This window comes from Mangifera indica, chromosome 2 (genome assembly GCF_011075055.1).
Source record: "Mangifera indica cultivar Alphonso chromosome 2, CATAS_Mindica_2.1, whole genome shotgun sequence".
Lineage (NCBI taxonomy): Eukaryota > Viridiplantae > Streptophyta > Magnoliopsida > Sapindales > Anacardiaceae > Mangifera > Mangifera indica.
In genome coordinates this window covers 12,754,363-12,777,316 of record NC_058138.1, presented here as the reverse complement: position 1 = coordinate 12,777,316, position 22,954 = coordinate 12,754,363, and the positions used below count along the sequence as shown (strand labels likewise).

The 22,954-nt window shown below is 33.0% G+C and overlaps 3 protein-coding genes across 6 annotated transcripts; all 3 read left to right on the top strand.

Annotated features, from left to right (window-relative positions):
- Positions 1-5,028: 5,028 nt before the first annotated feature.
- LOC123209402 (mitochondrial fission protein ELM1) lies at positions 5,029-12,773 on the top strand. The gene is made up of 10 exons (XM_044627460.1): positions 5,029-5,385; positions 6,978-7,213; positions 7,929-8,025; positions 9,536-9,685; positions 9,782-9,908; positions 11,331-11,443; positions 11,531-11,594; positions 11,861-11,954; positions 12,031-12,139; positions 12,268-12,773. The coding sequence occupies exons 1-10, from the start codon at positions 5,203-5,205 to the stop codon at positions 12,367-12,369; spliced, it is 1,275 nt and encodes a 424-aa protein (XP_044483395.1). The 5' UTR covers positions 5,029-5,202; the 3' UTR covers positions 12,370-12,773.
- Positions 12,774-12,912: 139 nt separating this feature from the next.
- On the top strand, positions 12,913-14,292 carry LOC123209404 (casparian strip membrane protein 2-like). The gene is made up of 3 exons (XM_044627462.1): positions 12,913-13,696; positions 13,768-13,891; positions 13,965-14,292. The coding sequence occupies exons 1-3, from the start codon at positions 13,410-13,412 to the stop codon at positions 14,178-14,180; spliced, it is 627 nt and encodes a 208-aa protein (XP_044483397.1). The 5' UTR covers positions 12,913-13,409; the 3' UTR covers positions 14,181-14,292.
- A 2,021-nt stretch (positions 14,293-16,313) lies between these two features.
- Positions 16,314-22,404, top strand: LOC123208825 (OVARIAN TUMOR DOMAIN-containing deubiquitinating enzyme 6-like). Of its 4 annotated transcripts, XM_044626398.1 has the most exons (11): positions 16,314-16,387; positions 16,483-16,540; positions 17,099-17,143; positions 17,227-18,100; positions 18,379-18,540; positions 19,461-19,538; positions 20,514-20,592; positions 20,688-20,833; positions 21,349-21,414; positions 21,512-21,686; positions 22,013-22,404. In XM_044626398.1, the coding sequence occupies exons 4-11, from the start codon at positions 17,423-17,425 to the stop codon at positions 22,228-22,230; spliced, it is 1,602 nt and encodes a 533-aa protein (XP_044482333.1). In that variant the 5' UTR covers positions 16,314-16,387; positions 16,483-16,540; positions 17,099-17,143; positions 17,227-17,422; the 3' UTR covers positions 22,231-22,404. The 4 variants fall into 4 exon arrangements, with proteins under 4 accessions (XP_044482333.1, XP_044482332.1, XP_044482334.1 ...); XM_044626397.1 differs by having other exon boundaries at positions 17,099-18,100; XM_044626400.1 differs by lacking the exon at positions 16,314-16,387 and having other exon boundaries at positions 16,409-16,540.
- Positions 22,405-22,954: the final 550 nt, after the last annotated feature.

Below are 22,954 nucleotides of genomic sequence, written 5' to 3'. Positions count from 1 at the left end.
ATCTTAAAAAAATTTAAATGGGCCAGCTGGATTAAGGGTCGGGCCTTGGGCCTTCAAAGATCCATTGGCCAACCTGGCCCAAAGACCTATTACTGTATAGGCATGAGGCTCGGCCCATTGACATGTCTACTTCTACCACAAGCAGGAGCAAACTTTTTTAAATAGTGATGAGCTGGATTAGGCCATTTTATAGGATTAATATTAAAACCCATAACCCGATTCGAAAGGCCCATAGGCGAGGCTCGACATGCTACAGTGTTAGGTTGGGTCTTTTAGACTGGGTTAAATATCGTGTTTTGAGTCAACCCTCTATTTGGTCTGACCTAATTTACATGTCTAGTATGACCCATTAATTATTCTTCAAACTAATCTATTAATAATATAGAGCAATAAGCTTATCACTCACCTTGACACCACAAAAATAAACTAAAAAACAAATTAATTTATTCCTATAAAGTCGTCTTTCATTTGAATTTTATTCGGAATCACTTGATCATAGACAACCATCTTTCTTTCCATTTCTTAAGTTTTAGAGGCAATTGATGAGAAACTTTGCTATATTAAAAGCAAATTTGAAGAATTTGGACTTTAGACTCTTTGTGATAAATTTTTATTTTATATCTAATATTAAATTCTTTAAAATTATAAATACATTTTTATAATTTGAGGTCGATTTCAATTCCTCCTTGAGATACTTATCCTCTCTTTGAAGTAGTTGAAGAGGAAAATATTAAAAGATTGTTCTTTCTTTTGTGCTTCATCAATATACTTTAGAAGAGAAGTTTGTTACAAAATGACTACATTAAAATAATAAGAACAAAAGAAAAATAGTGGGAAAATAATATTTACAGGTAACCCATGGATTGACCCATACTCATAAGATCTGGTACAAGTTTTAAAAATCATTACCCTGTATAAATTTATCCATTTTATATATACTCATTTTTATCTAACTCGTATTCGGCCCACCCACCCATTTGCTAGATCTAGTTTTATGTGAGTCCCTCAGTTATAATGATTAAAAATTAAAAATTAAAAATATAAGAGTGAATTACATTTTCCACCCAAGTTTTGGCCAAAAACATTTTTCCATCTATATATAAATCATTCTTTTTCATCCCATATCCTCACATAGTGAAATGAAAATAAATTATCATATTATACCTAATCATTTCATTTTTTAAAGTTATCATATTATTTTAAAAAATAAAAAAAATTATAATTATAATTACATTCATTTCATAAATTTAAGATATTTTATAAAGTTCATATACATAAAAAATTATTTTATTATATAATCAGTTTTGAAACAATATGACTCATTACATATTTTGGGTAAATCAAATGTGTTAAGTCAACCCAAAAAACTTCTAAATCGAGTTAAAATTAAAAATTTTTAACATGATTACATATTAAGTCAGGTTGGTATACAGGGTCTTTGACCATAAAAGTAATGTTTAACATCAATAGACATCATTCATATTGGAAGAATTCCAAACAGTTACAATGCATAATAGAGAAGTTGTAAAAGAAAAACATAATACACATTTCAAGTTTTATTGTGTGATAGAATACAATTTTGGTCTTTTCAACAGGAAAATGTAAAAATTTAGTTCCTTTATATAACATCGTTATCTAAATACATACTCTTAGATGGAATATAAACCTGAAGAGACATGTCAAACTTAAACTTTGACTAACATATAATAGATATAGCATGATATAACAATACTTAATCAAACATGTGTGCAAAAAGTATAAACCGAAATCAACTAAATAACATTAAATGCATCGATAATTGAAATAACATTATCCCATCAATCTCATGCAACAGCTTAAGTTGAACCGCTAGCTCTTTGTATGCCCCGCAACTTACCTCATCGACTTGCAAAATCACAAAAAAGAAACACTTGAATGGAAATAACTCAATAAATAGGTGACCTATCAACACCTTGCACACAAAATCTCAAAAGTTATTGTGTTCTACTACTATCTCTATATGTGGTCACTAATTGATTTTTTCCCAACATTCTTCTGTGCCTATCTATTTCAACTTGGCACCCTTGTGCCTAGATAATTGTTGCCTAAGTTGAACTTGACATATATGATATTATGTGAAAGCATACAACATCCTAGATTTCCTTTTTCTATTGTTGGTCAGGCTTCAGGCTACTATTATTGATTCCCTAGTCACATAAGGAATTTGATTGCAATCCCTTTCTTACCATGTATGCATAGTGAGGAAACTAATTAGATTATCATCTTTAGATGACCCACACCATGAGTGCATACATGATTCATCTCACTAACCATGCGAGGAAACTAACTAATGGCACTTTCCCTTACCATTCACACATAAACTGAAGTGACTGACTAACAAGCCTTGACATTAAGTGTATGATGCATATTATGGGTATCTCACTCTCTCTTAACCTTATTGCTTTCACATATGTCACTTTTGCACACAACTAGTTACTATCTCGATGTACATCACTTTTCTTAAATTTCTATATTTTCGATCTGAATCTAACTTGTCAGGTTTATATTGGCATCCACATAGTCAAATACACCTAATTTAGCTAGCTATCTTAGTTTGCCTTTGTTAAGATCTCTCTAGGGTAATATTGTCTTTCTACACTATTTGAATAGGCGTGTCTAACCCTTGCTCTTCGTGCATTTCACTTAACCTATGCATAGGTGTTCGCCCCTACTAAGAACGAGCGTTCATTTGCTCTATTGACTAAAAGCATACTAGTGTCGTTAAATCTTATACTCATAATCACAATCGTCCTTCCTTATAGTGATTATTCATTCTAAAACACCATGAACGAATATGCATCCTATACCACACGATCATTCAAACTAAAACCCTAGGACAAACGTGTGTTTAATGCACGAGAAACTATCATCATAATTGAGGATGAACGGGCATCCTTGCTATGGAGGATGATCGTTCATCGATGTTTGGAAATCCTTAACTTGCTGGCTTTTGCATATTTAGGGTAACCAATAACAAATCTAACATATTCAAAGCATGTTATAGCATACTAGTTCATCCTTAACATATTTTTAGCTTTTGGAAATTAATAATCGCAAATCAACTACTCAAGTCACGAGATTCATCATCCAACAATCATGTTCCATCAACATATAAACATGTACACATAATTAGTATGTAGATCTTATATTCTCTAAAATCATTCTTTATCATTACCATAAACCATCACCATATATATCATGCTTTTGATAAATCACAACAACACTAACTCAAAATCACAATAATCAAATAAAACATTCAACTAGTTCAAAGAGGGTGAGGTCATCTACTTACTTGCCCGTTGTCTTAGCAACAATCTTTATGTGGCAATTGGAATCCCGATACTCCAAATACCTTTACATGTTTTATGGTCTCTCTCTCTCTCTTTCTCTGTGTGTGTTCTCTTATTTGTTATTTTGCTTTTTAAAATTGCAAAGTGTAAAATTAGCCAAACAACCTTCCACTTCTTTTTATTATGATGAAATAACACCATGAATGATCATGCACTCCCTAGCACAGTCGTCCATTCAATCACCCAATTAAAGACATGTCTCAAAATCATCAGGAAACGAATTTGTATCCAATTCAAAATTGTTGAACATATGCATGAGCATGCATACCAAACATACATTACCATTTATCTGTAACACTTAGTCATTTTCATGTGCTCAACACAAAATGACCATTTTGCCATTCATAAGGCATGTAAAAATGTACACCCCTGTGGTGTACAACTATCCCTACCTTAAATCAACACATATTGAATTGAATTCAATTCATATAAATTCAAAAAAAAAGATTAAAATACCCTTGTACATATCCGAAGGTGTTACACTTTGATAGATTTAAAAAAAACAACAAAATTCATTCAATCAACAATTGTTCACATAAGTTTTAAGATTGTATATGTCGGCCTTTAAATTGTCTTAGTCATTAATTATGAATTAAAATAAAAATCCAAGTCATTAATTTTAAAGATGTTAGAGATTAGACTAATTTTATGTAAGAGACTACAAATTTGATCCTTTCAATTGGAATATTTGAAAGTTTGATCCCTTTTTATAAAAAAAACAAAAGATAAAAATATGATAATTCAATATCTCCTAGGGTGGTTACCAGTATTTCCTAAAAATTTTGATAGTTGGCCCCGCTAAATTGTATGGAACTACCCCTACAAAATTCCAATAACTTTTTAACAATCTCACTCAGACCCAATCTATAAAATAAAATTTTGGAACACCCCTTCTTATACATGTGAGGCCTAAACCCTTTACATCTCGACTAAATAATATCTTAATAATTTTTTATTACTTATAATCCCACACAATAATTATTTATACCTATAATTTTTATCATATATAATAATAATTTGATTATATCTAATAATTTGGTAAATAATTTATCTTTGGGATAATTATTTTTTTTCAAATAAAAAATTACTCAAATCAGTTGCCTATATTGTAACTTAAAAGCATCAAGATGAAAGTGAAAGTAAAAATTTCCTCAATTATACTTGTTATACACGTTTGTGGTCGGAGAATGTGTCTTCATAAAAAATCGTCTAAATTTGAAGCTAAATTGACGAAAAATGTGTGGATTTTTGTTGTTCGAAGCCTATTCGACTAAGTCTTTTTATCTTCGGGCTTTGTTGACTTCATTTGGTGTCATCAATGGTAGCACAAGAAGACACATAGAAGGCTGGTTGACGCCATAACTGGCTGGTTGTCATTGTCGTAGTTGCTGGAGTTTGCAACAAACCCAAGGGATTGGGATGACGGAGGAGAAAGAAGTTATTTTTTAAGGTTAAGGTTGAAAGTAAAATGTGAATTTTTAAAATTTACAAGAAAAAATGTGAAATGTGCTTTGGCCGTCATAACTTTTTTGGAAACTTATTTACGTTTTATTAATATATTTTCATACATGGTCATCTTTAATTAAAAAAATTAATTAAGAATTACAAAAAATAGTTGAATAAGCTGAATAGGTTAGACTATTACGCAACGAGAAGAAAATTAAGTCGAGTAAACTGAAATAAGAAAACGAGTACAAATCGAACTTGGAGTTGTCAAAGCCAACCTCTCAATGAAACCAACGCCAGTTTCCTCTCCAATTAGCTTGTTTACAATCAATTATTAAACTCTGAACTGAATCCTAAACCCCAACCCATGAGGCCGATAAGGCTTCCAGAACCCCCCAGTCCCACCCGTGGTGTGCCGGAGATCTTTTCCGGCGGTGCATACTCTGTCATCAGACGGGCTGTTATTATCGGAAACGGCTCTCCCGGTTCGGAGAATCAGTCCCTCGGGTTGGTCCGCGCTCTCGGTCTCACTGATAAGCACGCTTTATATGTAAGTTTATTGATAGATCTTAAAACTAGTGTAATTTGTTATTTATTTGCTTTAATCTTGTGGTTTAGTGATCAAATATCTTGAAATTAAACAACAGAGGGTTAAAATAATGCAAACAAAATTAAACGGTTAAGTTGTTGAGGACTCAATTGGGTAAACTGTAATGTTAAGGGGAAAAAAATGGACATGAGTGATGTGGATGATATCATACTTAGAATGTTTTCAGCTAGGTTGGTGATGTTTAGCCTTCTGAAAATGGTATTATGCTTTAAGAGCTGGAAAATTTTGGGGAGCCCAAGTTTCTAGAATGTGTGTTGCTTTATTTTTTGATAGAGTCAACTATGTAGCCGTATTTAGGCAAGAGTACCCTTGGCCTGTATGAGAGGTGGCTACTGTTCTGGATTTGGCTGTGGATTTAGTTTTTAAAGTAGATTACTTTTGTCTTTCTTAGCCCTTAGACTTTTAATAAAAGATCTTAAGGCAACAATTGTGCAAGATCTTGGGATTGATTTGTAAGGACATTAGCATGTCGATGAGGGAAGTAGCTTTCAAATTTTTGAAAGACTTCTTGGCCAAACGTACAGCTCTCAGCTCAATGTTCTAACATATTACTTTGGTCATGTTCCTCCTTTAGTGCTGATGAGGCTAGAGAAGCTTTAAGTGGATTTTCATTGGTATGGAATGAAAGTTAAGTGCATAGAGCCTTTTTAAGTGGCATGAACTTATTATGACTGAAGGCATGAGATGAGAAGAATAATCTATGTCTCCCAATAGAATTAACCATTTACAAACCCTTTAATTACAATTCAACCTTTAAATGTCATTGTCACTCATGTTTGACTCTTTCTTCTCCTTAACAGTTCACTCATCAGATTTAATGCTTCCTGATCAATTAAGATGTCTCTAGTTGGCATTTTTGCTGTGCTTATACTGTCTTTTAACATGGATGTAGGCTTACTTGTATTTTTTGTCATATAAAAATTTTGATATGATTTGAATTCACACAACCTGAATTCTTTGAAATATTGCTTGTGTTTTGCCATGTAAATCCTAATATGATTTTGACTTATATGTAAGAGCTTTGATCAAATTGTGCTTTCCTCCCCTGGTTGACAAGAACTCTTTCGTAGGTTTTCCTTTTCTAGTTTATGTTATCCAGTTAGATTGTAATGATAATTTGACTTAACATTGGTTCTTGTGTAATGTGAAAAATTCAATATAAATGGCTCTTTTTCTAATGACATGTATGCCAGGGTAACGATGATTAAGAATGTTGGCTTTATTCAAAAGATAAAAGTATCCTAGCTACGACCTTTTGTTAGAGATTTTAAGTGGCTCTCAGTTTAGAATTTGGGGAACACATCAGGGAGAGCAAGGGAATTTTGGGGGACAAAATTAAATAAAATTAATTGCTGGTGTTGGAACTTTCCTTGTTTTGCTTCTTATAATTTATTTAAGGTTACTGCTACTAGACGTAGCCACTATTTTGTAGGCTAGAATTTTTTGTTTTAGTTGCCTAATTTTCTTTTCAAAGCTGAAGTTAATTAATTTTTTCTGAGCTTTCTTATGCTTAATACTGTCATAATATGCAGCGAGTTACCAGGCCAAAAGGAGGAATACATGAGTGGCTTCATTGGCTCCCAGTTTCTCTTCACAAAAAGCTAGATTATGTCATGAGGCTAATTTTTGGTTACTCAAGAGTTTTGCTGACATCTCGAGGGGAGAAACTTGTGCCTTTACCTTTGGAAAATGGCAGTGCAGGTTTATCATCTGTACTTGAAGCTAATGTGAATCAGATTGTGACTATGGCTCGTGATACATATGAAAAGTATGCCGTTTTCTGACTATTTATTATTGACACCTTTCTATTTATGCACAACTAATGTGTTAAGATAGACTTGGCTGAAACCAATTTTATGCTCAGTGTTGTGATAACTGACTGTATATTGATTTTGAAATTTCTGTTTGGTTTGAGCTGGGGCTTGATAGCAATAGCTTCATTTAATTATGTTCAGCAATGATCGTGGACGTGTACACCTAAAAAAGATATTTCTAATAGATGCTTTTAATACATTTTCTGTTTTTATTTGTTGGAAGAACACTCCCAAAGAAACAGAGAATTGAGGATTTCAGGTTCATATAACAAAGTATATACAATTAGTATGGGCTTTAGAAGTAAGAAGAAAATGGCTAGGCAATCAAGTTCTTTCATCTGCAAAGCGAAAAATGTTTTTGAGAAGGAAAAATTGTTTTTGACTGCGGGAAACCATAGGCCATTAATTTTCCTAATGGTAGTCTTCCATAACATATATACACATTTTAGAGTGGGAAACCCCCAAACTCTTCGTGCCCTTCATACTCTTTAACAAGACAATCAAATGTACCCCAGAATGTCTGTGGCATATTTGTTTTAAGGCTACCAAATTAATTTTATGGAACTTTTTCTTTTATTAGCCAAATCTGGCATTTATCAAGTTAAGATTCTGGAATATGCCTTTACATCCTTGGTCAAGCATAATAATGTTTTCAGTTAATTTTTCCAGGGATGGCCCTTTACTGGTAGTTGCATCTGGCAGAGATACCATTTCTATTGCAAGCTCTATAAAACGTTTAGCATCTGAGAACGTATTTGTTGTTCAGGTTTGTTAGTGGGCCTTATTATTGTTTCTGTTTTGTGGTTGACCAAGTATTCTACTTCATTAAAAATTAAAGGTCTGTTTGGTAAGGATTTGGATACATATTTGTTCTGAAAACGAGGTATACAACAAATTTTGAGGAAATGCATTTATGACAACATTTTTGAAACAGTGTCTGGATACAATTTAAAAAACTGTGTTAAGTCTGAAAACAGAAAGAAGTGGTTTTCTTTGTTTTCTATTTAGTTCTGAAACTATTACATTAACGAAATCTAATATTAAATATATTGAGAATAAAACTCATATGGTTGGATTATATCTTAGTTTGAATTTTTTTGAAATAGTTTTTTAAGTGCTTCAATTTTAGGTGTTTATCCAAGAAGATATTGATTCTTATGCATGATTAATTAATCAATGCCACAGTTATTTTTGTTATGCTTAGATTAGGCCGTATCTTATAATGTTTTGGTTAGGAAAGCAAGTTCATTAATGAATTTTCTTTGTTAATTGAACTGATGGGGATCAGGAAAGGGAGAGGAAGCAAGAAATGGTAGAAATTATAGATGGATAGAAATGATAGACTTGAGGAGAGGAAGCAAGAAAGAGGAGATATAATACAAGAATAGAAATGATAGACTTGAGGAGAGAAAAGAAAAAAGTGGAGAAGTGATAAAAGAATAGAAAGGGAAAGAAAGCATCTTTATTATCAATTTGTATTTTTGAGTAATCCCACAATAATAAATTTGGCATTCTTTTAGTGAGCCAATTCATAAATAAATTACAGAAACAAATACTTAGAAAATAACATAACTATATAGGAGGAAATAAATTCTCTCCCTGATAGGAAATAAGATCAATCTGAAGAAGTTTTCTTTAATTTAAACTAGGAAGAATCTAAAAACAAATCTTAGAGGTCACTAAGGATCCCTCGTGTCTGTCCTACATCAATCACAGTCGTAAATTTTATATTAATAATGTGGTACAAAATTGTCTTACAAAAGCACAATTATATAAAAAAAGTCTTACACTACTAACAATGGCTTCCCAACAGAACCTAGGGGACTCAGCACAATCACTGAAGAAACAGTCATAAATACAACTGTCTGGAGATTATTCATTCATGCATGAAAACTATTCACCATTGAATGAGACACATTTTTTATTCTATTGATCAAATGGATGCGTCATCTTTAGGGCTAGTCAGTTGTAGGGTTTACAAGTAACTTCTTGGTTCTATTGGTTCTTTTGTCTTTTCTCCTTTTATAGTGAGTTTCCCTATGGAAAAGAGTGCATCTATTATTCAAAAATACTTTACATCCACTCAGTTCTGTAAATAACATTTTATAGTATTGCTGCCACTTATAGGAGATTTGGTAGTACAATATACGACAATATGTCTGCCCTAATGAGTATATAAACTCTCAAATTTTCATTGAAAATAAAAATATTCAAGTTTTGTCTTTATATTTCTATCGTCACTACTTAATTTATTTATTTAATTATTCTATTTGCAGATACAACATCCTAGGGTACATTTGAATAGATTTGACTTGGTGGTCACCCCTCGTCATGATTATTATCCTTTGAGTCCTGAAGCACAAGAGAAAATTCCACGATTTCTCCGGAGTTGGATAACTCCACGTGAGCCTCCTGAGAAGAATGTGGTATGTATCATTGTTGTATATGGTCCTTTTATGAGGAACTATAGCTTCTTCCTAGCACTGAAGTTTTTGGCCCCTGCTGTGGACTTTTGAATTCAGGTCCTTACTACAGGAGCTTTACATCATATTGATTTTGCTGCATTACGCAGTGCAGCAAGTGCATGGCATGACGAATTTGCACCTTTGCCAAAGCCCTTAGTTGTGGTCAATATTGGGGGGCCTACTGGTAATTTCTTGATGCTTTAATTCTTTTATGTTACATGAACTGACCGGTATTTACTCTGAAATCTTAGTCGCAGTGTGGTATTATATTACAAAATTATTTTGGTAATATTAATTTGAAATTTTGAAGTAAGAAATTGAATATTCTGTTTTTAAGTTTAGAGAAGCTGTTTGATGTGACTTTTGAGGATAGTTTGTTCACTTATCTGTAATTATTTTATCAATAAATTATATATTTTCTTTGTTTCTTCGCAAAAAAGAATGCTTTATGTTTACTTTTTTGAATATAACATTCTGGAAATGAGAACAATGAAACGTGTTCAGTTGAGTTTTATGAAGTTGAAATTCTATATTTTTAATATATAAAAATTCTTCTTCATATATTTAGAAATCAAATTGAAATTACTTGTAAAAGTTTATGAGAATTCAATCAGTGGCATGTGTTTTTTTATTTTGAAAAATAAAATACAGAAAAATGGAGAAAACTATATAAGGTATTGTCCTTTCTTTTCTTCTGTTTTCCTTTTTAAAATTAAAAAAATGAATATTCATTCAGACATTGGGCTTGACACAATACAAAATCTTAAGCATTCAAATAAAGCATAAAGAAACTATAAAACAATGTTATATGTACACATTGTCGAGTATACAATTGGATAGATAGTTGATGTGTCATTATATGATTGAGTGTTATTTTATCCCTAATTCAAATTCACCTAGTGATATAATGATACATCAGCTGTGTACTCAAAAATGTGTGCACATAGTTTTATTGTAAACAATAATAAGCCTCCGATCAAAAGTGTATAATTGTGATCAAACCTAAGTTTAGACAGAAGAATTCCAACATCAAGTACCAAATAATAATTCTGTGTCAACAATTCTGTGTATGACATGAGGGATGTGAACTTAAGATCTTTGGGTTTGATATATTAAGAGTTGACCCAAAAAGTTAAGATCGTTGTTATGGACAAGCTGTGGTACATACTTGTATATTGGCAATGCATAAAGTCAATTTCAGCCATAATTTACTATGCTTACATTGCATCTCCTCCACAGTCCAATGTCTAGCTTCCCTTTTATGGTGTATAATGATGCTAAGACATGCTGAAACACATGAAAACTAATAAACAATATATAAAACCGTTAGTATGGATGTTTTACTACCCTATCGTCATTTGGAGGCCATTATTTTACCATGCAATATAAAAAGTGTTAGTACATCAAGTCATTGGCATGGACATTATACTAGCCTATCCTCATTTGGCTGGCATTCTTTTAACCAAGTAAAATAAAAATGTATGTGCTGAAACTTGTCCTTAAGATATCTCACATGGTATGATTGGCTTGATGTTGCTCTTCTTGTGGAACTATCATATGAGAATTCTGTATGTTTATCTGATTTAGTGCCCAAAATTTTTCACAGGCCATTGTCGATATGGTTCAGATCTTGCAAAGCAGTTAACGTCCAGTCTTCTCAGTGTCTTTGTGAGCTGTGGGAGCATCAGAATATCCTTCTCTAATAGAACACCTGAAAAGGTTTCAATGCAATATATATGTTAATTTTGTCATTAACTTTTATAAGAGATAGTGCTTATTAGTGTTCTTCGGCAATCATTGTCACAGGTATCAAAGATCATTATCAAAGAACTTGGAAATGATCCAAAAGTTTACGTCTGGGATGGCCGAGGTACCTTCAATTGTTTGAAATTTTTCTTGTGATAAAATCTAGAATAATACTGCATTTGCACTCCTTTTCTGCAAATTTTTGTATACAGATGGATGTAGCACATAATGAATTAAAATGTGGAAGTAAAATAGTCAATGCAATTGATAAGAATGAATAGTGTGACAATAAATTACTATTGTAAACTCACTTGGATGTATAGATTGTGTGTAATGTTACTCTAAAACATATAATGAAGTGGAATGGTTATTTAATGTTATGGATTGCAGAGCCAAATCCACACATGGGAAATTTAGCTTGGGCTGATGCTTTTGTCATCACCGCGGATTCAATCAGTATGATAAGTGAAGCTTGCAGCACTGGGTATGTACCAGGCAATTTTGTCCTGTTCTTATAATGATTTGAATACTAGTTTATATTTTCAATGACTTATTTGCAGGAAACCTGTGTATGTTATGGGAGCTGAGCGCTGTACATGGAAGTTTGCAGACTTCCACAAGTCTTTGAGGGAGCGAGGAGTGGTTCGGCCTTTTACAGGATCTGAGGATGTAAGTAAATTGTGAATTACATGGCGAAGCTAAACCAAAGTTCAGTTATTCCCTATAACAGAGTAGATGTAGTTCTGATGTTTAATTTTCCAGGTACCTGAGTGTTTATGTTTATTTATATCTTTCAGATGTCAGAAAGCTGGAGCTATCCTCCCCTTAATGACACTGCAGAAGCAGCTAATCGGGTGCATGAAGCACTTGCAGAGCGGGGTTGGAGATTACGACCATAAGGAATATCTGTTTACAAGATATAGTCACACAGTGGAATCAGATTCTGTTAGAGAGGACATTCCTTTGAAAATTTGTTTTGTTACAGCACATATAGGAATACCGACTGCAAGCATCAATAGCTGTCAGATTGTATTCTTTACCCCCCCAGGGTTTTCAGACATGGCACATGTAGAATAAAGAGTAGCTTCTACTGCGGCTTGTATAAAGAAGAGGGGCTGGCATATTTTTCCAGCTGTACTGAAAGACCTTCCAAAGTTTGGGTTTGACAGTGTTTTTGTTATACCGAAGTGTTTGTTTATGTAAATGCAACTGTTTTACTGAATTACACGAGTTTGATGACACCAGAAGAACAATTCTGATATGGTCAAAGGAAATGCAATTCAGATAGCTACCGATTTCTTTCCCTTCCTCTATTTATTTGCTTTGGTATATTTGAAACAAACAAAAAGGAAGCAGGCAAGTAAAGCAGAATTCTTCGCTGCCATCCTCTGGTAGCCAGAATATTTCAAGATGGAATTAGGATAGCTCAGTGATCCCATAAATATGCTGCGAAATAAATTGTACATGAACAGTTTTCTTTCGGAAAATTGGTTTGTAAGAATAGATGTTGACCCTGCTACTGCTAGTGCTAAAGAAAGAATATTAAGTAGGTGTGGTTTGATGATGTAATGCATCTTTGACCAGTGCATAATAATCAATAGAAGAGCTAGCTATTCAAGTCTGCTGATTGGTTGATCTCCAATCTTTGTTGTGGTTGTGATTTAAGGATGATTCTTCTTCTTCATACCAGTTAAAAAGTTGGACTTAAAATTGTTATAATCCCTATACACGCATGAATTTGTATGAAGTGGAGCAAGTTAGCCTCTAACAACTCCTCCATAAAGCACCTAACTTCCCTTTATGCTATATTTCAAACAGAACTAACCCATTTCCCAACTCTACTTTACTATATAAAACACTTCACTGCGTGCCATTTCATACCAAGCTCAATTCCCTTCAAGCTAATTACTTAAGCTTCATCTCTCCACAAAATACCCAAATGGATTCAGGGCGCAGTGGAGATTCAACAGTGATAACTATGCCTGAGTCGAAGTCCACTGGTAAAGGAAAGGCTCCTGCAGTTGTCTTGACCACTAGCAAAGCTGCACCACCCCCACCGGGAAGGTGGAAAAAGGGTGTTGCCATTTTCGACTTTGTTTTGAGACTCGGTGCTATTGGAGCAGCTCTAGGTGCCACTGCCGCTATGGGCACAACTGACCAAACTCTGCCTTTCGTCACTCAGTTCTTCCAGTTCCAAGCTGAATATGATGATTTCCCAGTTTTCGTGTATGCATATTATTTCTTGTTACTTGTACCTTCAACGCCCACATATATTTACTAGTTTTAAATGTATGCAGGTTTTTCGTCATTGCAAACGCCATCACAAGTGCATACCTTGTCCTCTCCTTACCCGTCGCCATCGTTTGCATCATTAGGCCTCATGCAGCTGGGCCTCGGCTTCTCCTTCTCATCTGTGACACAGTAAGCTCAATAGTATATATCTTGAGATCAGCTTATCTTCATGGTAAAAGTGTACTTATACTTTATGGTTCAGGTGATTACCGGTCTCACCATTGGGGCTGCGGCTGCTGCTGCATCCATAGTGTATTTGGCTCATTATGGGAATCCAAGCGCCAATTGGCTTGCTATTTGTCAGCAGTATGGTGACTTCTGCAAAGGTACTAGTGGGGCTGTGGTGGGATCTTTCATTGCAGCATTCATACTGATGTGCCTCATTATGTTATCGGGTATTGCTCTTGGAAGAAACTAGAGAAGAGGGAAGTTCAATTTCTCATTGGATTTAATTAAATGTAATGTGTTGTATGAATGCTGCAATATAATTCCCCTGCATAAAAGCAGGAGGCTCTCTCATTTTGTGTTTGTATATGGTTTTAAGTGATTAAAGTTGCCTGTGCAAGAGTTGCATCTGATTAAGTACAATTCATAATACTAACAATAAAATTGGATTTACCCCAATGAATATATTCAACTCTCAAACTTGAACTTAAACTCGTTTAGACTCGTTCAAATTAAACTCGATTCGAATCTAACCCTAATTAAACCTTCTAGAATATTCTTTTGCAAACCCACCCAAATTATACTTTCATTTTAAAGCAATGAAGGGAGCCTACCTCTACATTGCCATCTTGTTTATTGTTTCAGTTTTTATTGCAAACAATGCCATTGATGCATAAAAAATTTTACAATAAAATTGTACAGACAACTAATGACGTATCACCATATGATTAAATATTAATTTATCTTTAATTTTAAATTATCTAATTATATAATGACACATCATTAATTGTGTATAAAAGTTATGCATATAACATTACTCGATATCAATAAAATTTTATGTATAAACAATGATATGTTATAATATAATTTAGTGGTTTTGAATTAAAAATAACGTTATATCTAATTACATAATAATATATCATTATTTATATACAATTTTTTATTTATTATTTACATATATAATACTATTTAATGGATATATATAGTTGTAAGAATTGTGTTTGACAATTTTAATTTCCTTCTGTCTCAAACAACTTTAACAACATTAAACAACAAACACCAACAAAATTCAACAATTTAATATGTAAACCTAAAACCTTATCTTAAAAGAATCTTAAAAATTAAAAAAAAAAAATACATTTAAACCAATATATAATCATAAAATTAATATTAAAAAATATAATATTTTATAACGTATATTGTATCGTATCGTATAATATATTTTTAAATATAAAATATTAATAAAATAATAAAAAATTTTAATTGATACATCTATAAACACTCTTAAAATTTTTAAATTTTTCTTATGTCTATTATGTTATCATTTTTTTTTAAAAGACATATTGATTTACATCAATAATATATATTATGTATCAATTTGTATCAATAATATATATCATATCATAAAATATATATCATATCATATAATAATATTATATTATTTTGATACATCTTGCAATACTATGTAAAAAAAAAAAAGGGGATATTGAATTTTTTTGCCCAAAAATGACCCACCTATATATTCATATCATATTTTTTATAATCTAAACATTTTTACTATTTTATTTGTTAGAATACATAAATTATCATTATCTTTAACTTTATAAATATTCATATTTATTATTTTATATGAAATATAATTTACTATTGTTTAATATTAAAATTTTATGTTGTTATATTATTTAATATTATTATAATATAATTGAAGTATTGACGGTTAAAATTAGAAATGAGTTAACGAAAATTTAAATCTGGACAAAAAAACATACGAAAAAGAAGTTGGTAAGAACACCAAACGTTGACGTTAATATCAATCTATTCTTTATATGTTTTTATTCAGACACAAATCTTTATCAACTAATTTCTAATTTTAATCTTCAATACTTTAACTATATTATAATAATATTAAATAATATAACAATATAAATTTATAATATTAAATTATGTAATAATATAATATTATAATATTAAATAATAATAAATTATATTTTATATAAAATCATAAATATAAATTTGTGTGGGATTAAAAATAAAAATAATTTTAATATTTTAATATATAAAATGATAAAAGTGATTAAATTATAAAAAGTGTGAACTCGTTTTCGGAGAAAGAATTCGTTATTAAAAATAAAAACGGAGGAGAATAATGAATTGATCTCTTTCTCTCTCTAACAAGAAGTAAAAAAGCTACACGTGTCCCAATCTCTTTTCGGAACGTCCACCAACTTGGTGTCCTGATCAAGAATTAAATCTACTTTTTATTTCTACGACAGCTACTTCACACGAGTGGAAGCCGCGTGATTCAATCACATCTGAACGAGCCACGTGAACGTTCTGAGACACTCGTCGTCGCTTCGATTAAATTCCACGTCACTACTGACCATCCCTCACCGTTAAAAGCCAGCCTCCCACACTACACTACCATCCCATTCCTTCTTCATTTTCTTCTTTACTTCGCAAGTACGGTTAATATCCCTTCTTTTTTTCTTTTCTTCATTGAAAAAAAAACATTAATTAATTAATTAAAAAAACCTAAAATTCATATCATTTTGCAGATATCTTCACCACGGTTTCAAGATTTTTCTCTACCTGTGGCTCTGTTTTTTCTTTCTGGTGAGTCGCATAAGTTGGTTCTCAGTCAACTCTAGGGTTTTTTATTTTGTTGAATATATGGTGATCGTTGATCGAAGATAACAAAAGAGATTCTTTAGGTTTTTTTCATTTTCTTTTTTTTTTTTAATTTTTGGGGAATTTTTATTGTATTGAGTTAGCCGTTGTTTGGTTGCTGCGAAATGGTAAGAGAAGGGGTGAGAAAAGAACAAAATTTGTGGAGTTTGGAATTTGTGTTATTGTTTTAATGTGTGCTGGAAATATGAGAATCTGAGCTAAAGAGAGTGAATTAATTGAATTAGGTACATTCTTTTGAATTTCTTTTTACGTCAGATGATTTGAAAGCAGTTTTGTAATTTATTTTTGTCTTGCAAATTGATGAAAATAATCAGTTTATGACTGTCAACTAGTTCTATAGGCGAACTTTCATATTAAATTTGGGTTTGAAACTTTAATCTGCTTGAAATTTGTTGGAATCAATTAGAGGATTAGGGATTAGTTTGACAAAATTAAGATTCTTTTGTTGATTTCCTTTGTGGAAATGTTTTCTTTTTATTGCAGCTTGGCCTTGTTGAAGGTGAATTTCGTTGAGACTGCTTTTTTCGGGTAAAATTCCACTACTTAGAAAGAGGGTTTTATTGTTTATAATTGGCGGTCTAGGTCTCATGAGAATTGTTAGGGGAATGCAGAGATCGTTTTCTGAGGAGCAGAACAAGGGCACAGTGCTGGGCTGGAAAAAATCCTTCAACCAAGGAATTGGCATCACCGTACCCAAGGCCAAAACGCGTGAAAAACCCATGATTACTATGGTTTTGGTTCTCTAAACACGGGTTCTTAAAGGGTGTATCTGAACAAAATAATTAGAGATTATAAACATTGAATTCAATGACTCGAATTTTGGTTCAGCGAGGTTCTGCAGGTGGCTCTTCTTCAAATCAAAACCGTGCTGGGCCCTCTTCAGCTCAAGGAGAGCCACAGGTTAGCACTTCTCAGGTTCTTTCTTCTGTGAAAGATGATGAAATTGTAGAGCAAGTGTTGGAACAAGTTGTTGGGGATGAGCTTTTGGATAACTGTGGAACTTGTGATAATGAAATTGTGAAGAGTGATGATTTTTTTGGTGAAACTGTCAATAATGATCACAATGATAGTTCAAGTGAAAAAAATGGTGAGAATGAGAAATTGAATAATGAGGGGAATATGGGTTCAGGGGAATTAATGAAGAGTTTAGGTGGGTTGAGAATGTCAGAGAGAGTTTCAGTTGAGAGTGAAGGTTCAAGTGGTGAGTCTCCACAAATGAGTAGTGGAAATCCACAACCGCCCCCACCTCCTGTTCCACCTCCAAAACCTTTGGCATCAAACTCGAATTCAAGAAGATCTGTCTCAGGAAGCTCAAATGTTGGGCGTATTGGACCATCGAGAAGAGCAGTTGCCTGGCCTGTTGTTTCCACAAGGACTTCACCATCTGAATCAAGGCCTTCATCTCCCAGGTCCCATGTCGAAAGTGAGGGGTATAATAGTGCTGATGAGCAGAGTCCTGGATTTGTATCCTCCTATGATGACTTGGTAAGTTTATGATATTATTTAATTAAAATGAACTTGTCATACAATACTATTGTCGATTCATGGCTTTTTTTTTTTTTTTTTTGCAATTGAAATAAACTTTAAACATGTGAAAAGCAACACAGATTTTGTTGTATAGCTTTTTTAAAAAATCTTTTCTTCAGTTCTGCATGTTTTCAAGTAATTCACTTTGTGGGACAATGCTTTTGTTTATTGTTTGGATACTGCAGCTCCAATTGTTTGTTTCACTATTATAACAGTGTCATATTACATTTTTTTAGGAAAGAGAACGTCAGTTTGAGATTGATATCAGGCGGGCAAGAGGTCTTGAAGTCAAGCGAATGCTAGGGGATGGGAATTGTCTGTTCCGTGCTGTCGCAGATCAGGTTTATGGGGACTCTGAATTGTATGATATGGCAAGGCAAATGTGCATAGATTATATGGTAAACCCTTTTTTTCCTATTTTTCTTGAATTACATTGGTTATTATCATACGGTTGAGTTTCTGTTGCCTTGATATTATTCCTTTTTTCAGTCATTTGATGCAACTAAATTTCAAAAAGGGTCAATGAATGTTGTTAGATTTATCATTGGAATTATTGATAAAAATGGAGAATTTTTCGAAATTTAAGGTTAAAAAATTTGTGTTTCCTTTTTTATTTTCTGACCTAAGCTTGCAAGTTGCATCCTGTGGTTTAGCTAAGAATCTTGCACAACATCGGTAATTCTTGATAATACTTGTAATATTTAACTGTGTGCATATTGTGTTATATTGGTTCTGTCTTGGTCTTGCTGACTGCTGTTTGTCAGATGTAATTTCCATGCTGGCAGGAGGTCTGGTTTGCTTTCCCAAAAAAGTATATATGATTGTAATAGGAATTTCAAACCATGGCTGAAAAAATAGCATAGAAGAAATTAATATTTTTGCCTTAAATGTCTTATCTGGTGGTGTGGGGATACTGGGTATGAGATATTTTCTGAATTAAGCTGTCAGTGGGCCTCAATATGTTGATGACATAGTCAGACCCTCTATTGGGATGAATATGGGGGGTTTTATCTGACTAGGAGAAGATATTAAAGATTCAAACTAAGGGCTATGCCTGTTGTCATGTCTGTAGCATGTTGAGATTGATCAAAGTTCCTTTTATTATCCAGTTTTGCTTTTGTGGACTCGTTAGAGTTTACTGTTGCATTCCAATAAGAGCTGTGCGTCTACTCTGAAGTGGGATGCTTTTTGTTTTCACACATTTGTCATAAATATGTTCTATCAATAATTTCTCTTTATTGTATTCAGTCTTGGTGTTATTACTTGACTTGCTTTATCTTTTATTTCTATAAACTATAAATTGTCTTTTACCAATTAGGAGCGAGAGAGGGATCACTTTTCTCAATTTATAACCGAAGGTTTTACATCTTACTGCAAGAGGAAGAGAAGAGACAAGGTATGTGAAGCTTTAATTCATGTTAATTGTTAACCCTTCAATCAATCAGTTTTAAATTATTAATTTACTTTGCCGTTTACAGACATATATTTTTTTTGAAATTTAATTTATCTTCTCCTGTCCTTGTTTAAATCTTGATCAAATTTGTAGTTTACATTGGTAATAGAGTGCAATGGTGTTTGAATCCTCAAGAAATACTTTGGGCCTAGCCCAAGGATACCAATTCTCTTGGCTTGATAAAATATCAAAGAAAAGAAGTGACATGATTTATTGTGCAGTTTTTAATGATATGTAACAGAATTCTAAATTTTATTACCAATTCTATCTTTTTCTCTTCACTTTTGCACATTGTTGGTGAATTTAAGGGTGCTTTTGACGTTGTTAAAAGCACTTTTAATTAACCAATATTGCTATCATGTCTGTCTATTGTCAGTGAAATATATAGAGGTCTTTTAGATAAAAAAAATTATGCAATGCTTTCTGAAGAAGCGATTGATAATGCTGTTATGGATTAATTCGGTAGCAACGGAACTGGTTATAGTTATGCAATGGGCAGATAAATTGCTGAGCTTTCCCACCAATTTCCTTATTTTATGATTCCTGGGATAAAGTTTTATGATATTCCTTAATATTGGGTGCCTTTGTCATTGGCTTTTTGCTCACCAGTTGACAGAATCTATGCCAATTTTATGACATTGATGCAGAAATTAATGTGCTTGCATATCATAAACAGGATTACTGTTTTAAATTTAGCACCTTAGGCTTGCATCTTCTTACATTTGTGTGTTCAGGCCTTGTAATCTTTTTCCAAATATGCAGATCCAAGTTTATTGTTTGGTCTTAGTTTAGCATTTGTTGTTATTTATAAAGTTTTTTAATTGAGTTGTGGTAGCCCATTCATGATATGGCCTAGGTTCAGTTTTAATTCCTGTTTCATTACACTATGTGAAAGTATATCTTTTCTCCTGGGTCCAGGTCTATGGAAACAATGTGGAGATTCAAGCCTTATCTGAGATGTATAATCGACCTATTCATATTTATTCCTACAGTACAGGTACTGTTTTTAGTGGTGGTGAATAATGATATAAACATGCCTAGATGAGTTTTGCTGTCTGTTATACATCTTTCTGACAAAAGATATCAATGCAGAACCCATCAACATATTTCATGGATGCTACAACACCGACACTCCTCCCTTACGGCTAAGTTATCATCATGGGAATCACTACAACTCCCTTGTTGACCCACGGCGCAAGACAGTGGGTGCAGGACTTGGGTTCAGTTGTCTTCGAGGGGTATGTCTATCTGTTTGGGATTTTCATCTCCATAATTTAGTCCATTTTCTTGTAATTATTTTTTTCTTGCAACTTATTGGATTGGGTTATTTCATATTGAGAAAACTTAATGTTTAGAAATGCCCCTTGGAGCTATATTAGGTTTACTTACATTAAAGATGTGAGAGATGGATAGGGGAAGGATCACGATAGGAGAAATTCAGGTGCTCATAATTTCATGGGATAACCTGCTTATTATGCACATAACCATGTTTCTCCTTTGGTTGTAGTTTGAATGGGTCAGTTTCTTTTCTCATCATAGTTATTATTGGGAACAAATATGAACCTTCTTTTAGTGCTTGAATGAAAACCATACTGTTAACATTGGCTAGCCAATTTCAATTATGTTGAAGAATTGCTGACTGTTTCTTTGGGTTTGTTGATCATGGTGATTTAACTGAGTAGATGGTTTTAAATGCTTTTGAATTGCAAAAAGCTTCATGTTAGCTGACTATATCATGGTTGTTTTTTTGCAGACAAATGTTGACAAAGATCAAGTCAAGGCTGCCATCAAGGCTCAACAAGACCAACAGATTGATAATGCATGTGCCTTTTTTTGTTAGTGTCATGCATAATAGTCCAATATAATATTTAAATTTATTTGTTATTAACAGGATGCTCCATATTTCACTTTAACAGGCACTTCTAGCTGAGGGGCGGTTTTACTCTGATTTGGAGCTTACTGAAAAAGAAATTGAGCGTATGGTGATGGAAGTTTCCCGGGCTGAATATCTTGCTAATGAAAAACTGAAGCGGCAACTTGCCCATAAAGAGTCTTCTACTTCAGGGGCTGAGCCTTCATCCTCTGGAGCTAGTGAGTATATATTTGTCAATTATGCAGTTTCCCAATTGGTGGATGCAAGTGATGACAACTAATGTGATTGAAACTGTTAGGAATAGAGCACATGGAGTAAAACCTGTATGGTCTATGTTTCTGTTTATCCCCATCACACAATTGAGGACAATGTTTCGATTTTATGGCTATATGCATATAGAAACAAGTTGTTTATCTACTGGATGGTCATTCTATCATGTTGGGATTATTGTACAGGAGATTTGGGACTATTAGATGGTTACATTATTTTTATCTGTTGCATTATGATACATCGATGTTGATAAATATGGTTACCTTCCATGCAGGGTCATCATGTAGTGAGAGCAAGGCAGAAGGTAGGAGAGAGAGCAATGTACGGGATACAGTTCTGAGCAGCGGTATGCAGATGGTACTCTCAATGGGGTTTAGTTATTCGCAAGTGATAGAAGCTTACAGCATATTTGGCGACAACGTAGAGTCTATGGTGTGTTACCTGGTAGAAACTGGGAGTAGCAGCAGAAGAAAAGGCAAAGCAACTGAGTAACTATAAGTGCTGCTTGGTTAGACCAGAACGCAGATCGCAAATATAGGAAATCCATGCTGGTGTCTACTTGTTGACATTGTAGCTGCTTACAGTTTACCATTTAAAGAGAACACTGCTAAGAACCTTTTTATTATATTACTTAAGATTAATAAAATAGGACTAATTCTTGGCATAGTCGTTAAAGCCTAAAAATGAAAATTTTCTACCAGCGTAATTTTTTCCACTTCTCAAATCTTGTATCTGTCAAGTGAAAATACAGCAAGAAACTGAATTATGTGGTTTACAGTATGGTTGGATTTGAACTGAGTTTGAGTTTGTCTCAACTTAAATAAAGTTAAGCTTGAGTTCGCCTCAAAAGTGTTAAAACGTAGTTCGTTTGAGAGGGGTTGAGTTTGAGTCTAAGTTTGAATTGAGTATTGAGTTCAGTTCGGTAATAAAACAATATCGTTTAAATGTGTATTAGTTAAAATAATATTATTTTAATTATTTTGTATTGAATTTTTTAAATTTGTGAGTTTGATAAGTCAAATACTCTTGAAACTTGAGTTTGAAAATAGGGTTGCAACAAGCTTATTCAAGCTCAAATTTGAATAAGCTCCAATTGAAGGTAAATAGAATAACAATAAAAACATTGATCGATCAATTATATAGTTGGATGAATATTATTTATGTAGTGAAGCTAGTTTTTGAGACCTTCAATAAACTCTATGCGGGGGGCACAATA

Excerpts from the sequence above, each read along its gene's own strand:
- LOC123209402 (XM_044627460.1), top strand. The coding sequence starts at position 5,203 with ATGAGGCCGATAAGGCTTCCAGAACCCCCCAGTCCCACCCGTGGTGTG. Across the intron at positions 9,686-9,781 it reads AGCCTCCTGAGAAGAATGTG|GTCCTTACTACAGGAGCTTT; the intron begins GTATGTATCATT and ends TTTTGAATTCAG. Across the intron at positions 11,444-11,530 it reads CTAATAGAACACCTGAAAAG|GTATCAAAGATCATTATCAA; the intron begins GTTTCAATGCAA and ends TCATTGTCACAG.
- LOC123209404 (XM_044627462.1), top strand. The coding sequence starts at position 13,410 with ATGGATTCAGGGCGCAGTGGAGATTCAACAGTGATAACTATGCCTGAG. Across the intron at positions 13,697-13,767 it reads GATGATTTCCCAGTTTTCGT|GTTTTTCGTCATTGCAAACG; the intron begins GTATGCATATTA and ends AAATGTATGCAG. Across the intron at positions 13,892-13,964 it reads TCCTTCTCATCTGTGACACA|GTGATTACCGGTCTCACCAT; the intron begins GTAAGCTCAATA and ends TTTATGGTTCAG.
- LOC123208825 (XM_044626398.1), top strand. The coding sequence starts at position 17,423 with ATGACTCGAATTTTGGTTCAGCGAGGTTCTGCAGGTGGCTCTTCTTCA. Across the intron at positions 18,541-19,460 it reads AAATGTGCATAGATTATATG|GAGCGAGAGAGGGATCACTT; the intron begins GTAAACCCTTTT and ends TTTACCAATTAG. Across the intron at positions 20,593-20,687 it reads TATTTATTCCTACAGTACAG|AACCCATCAACATATTTCAT; the intron begins GTACTGTTTTTA and ends ATATCAATGCAG.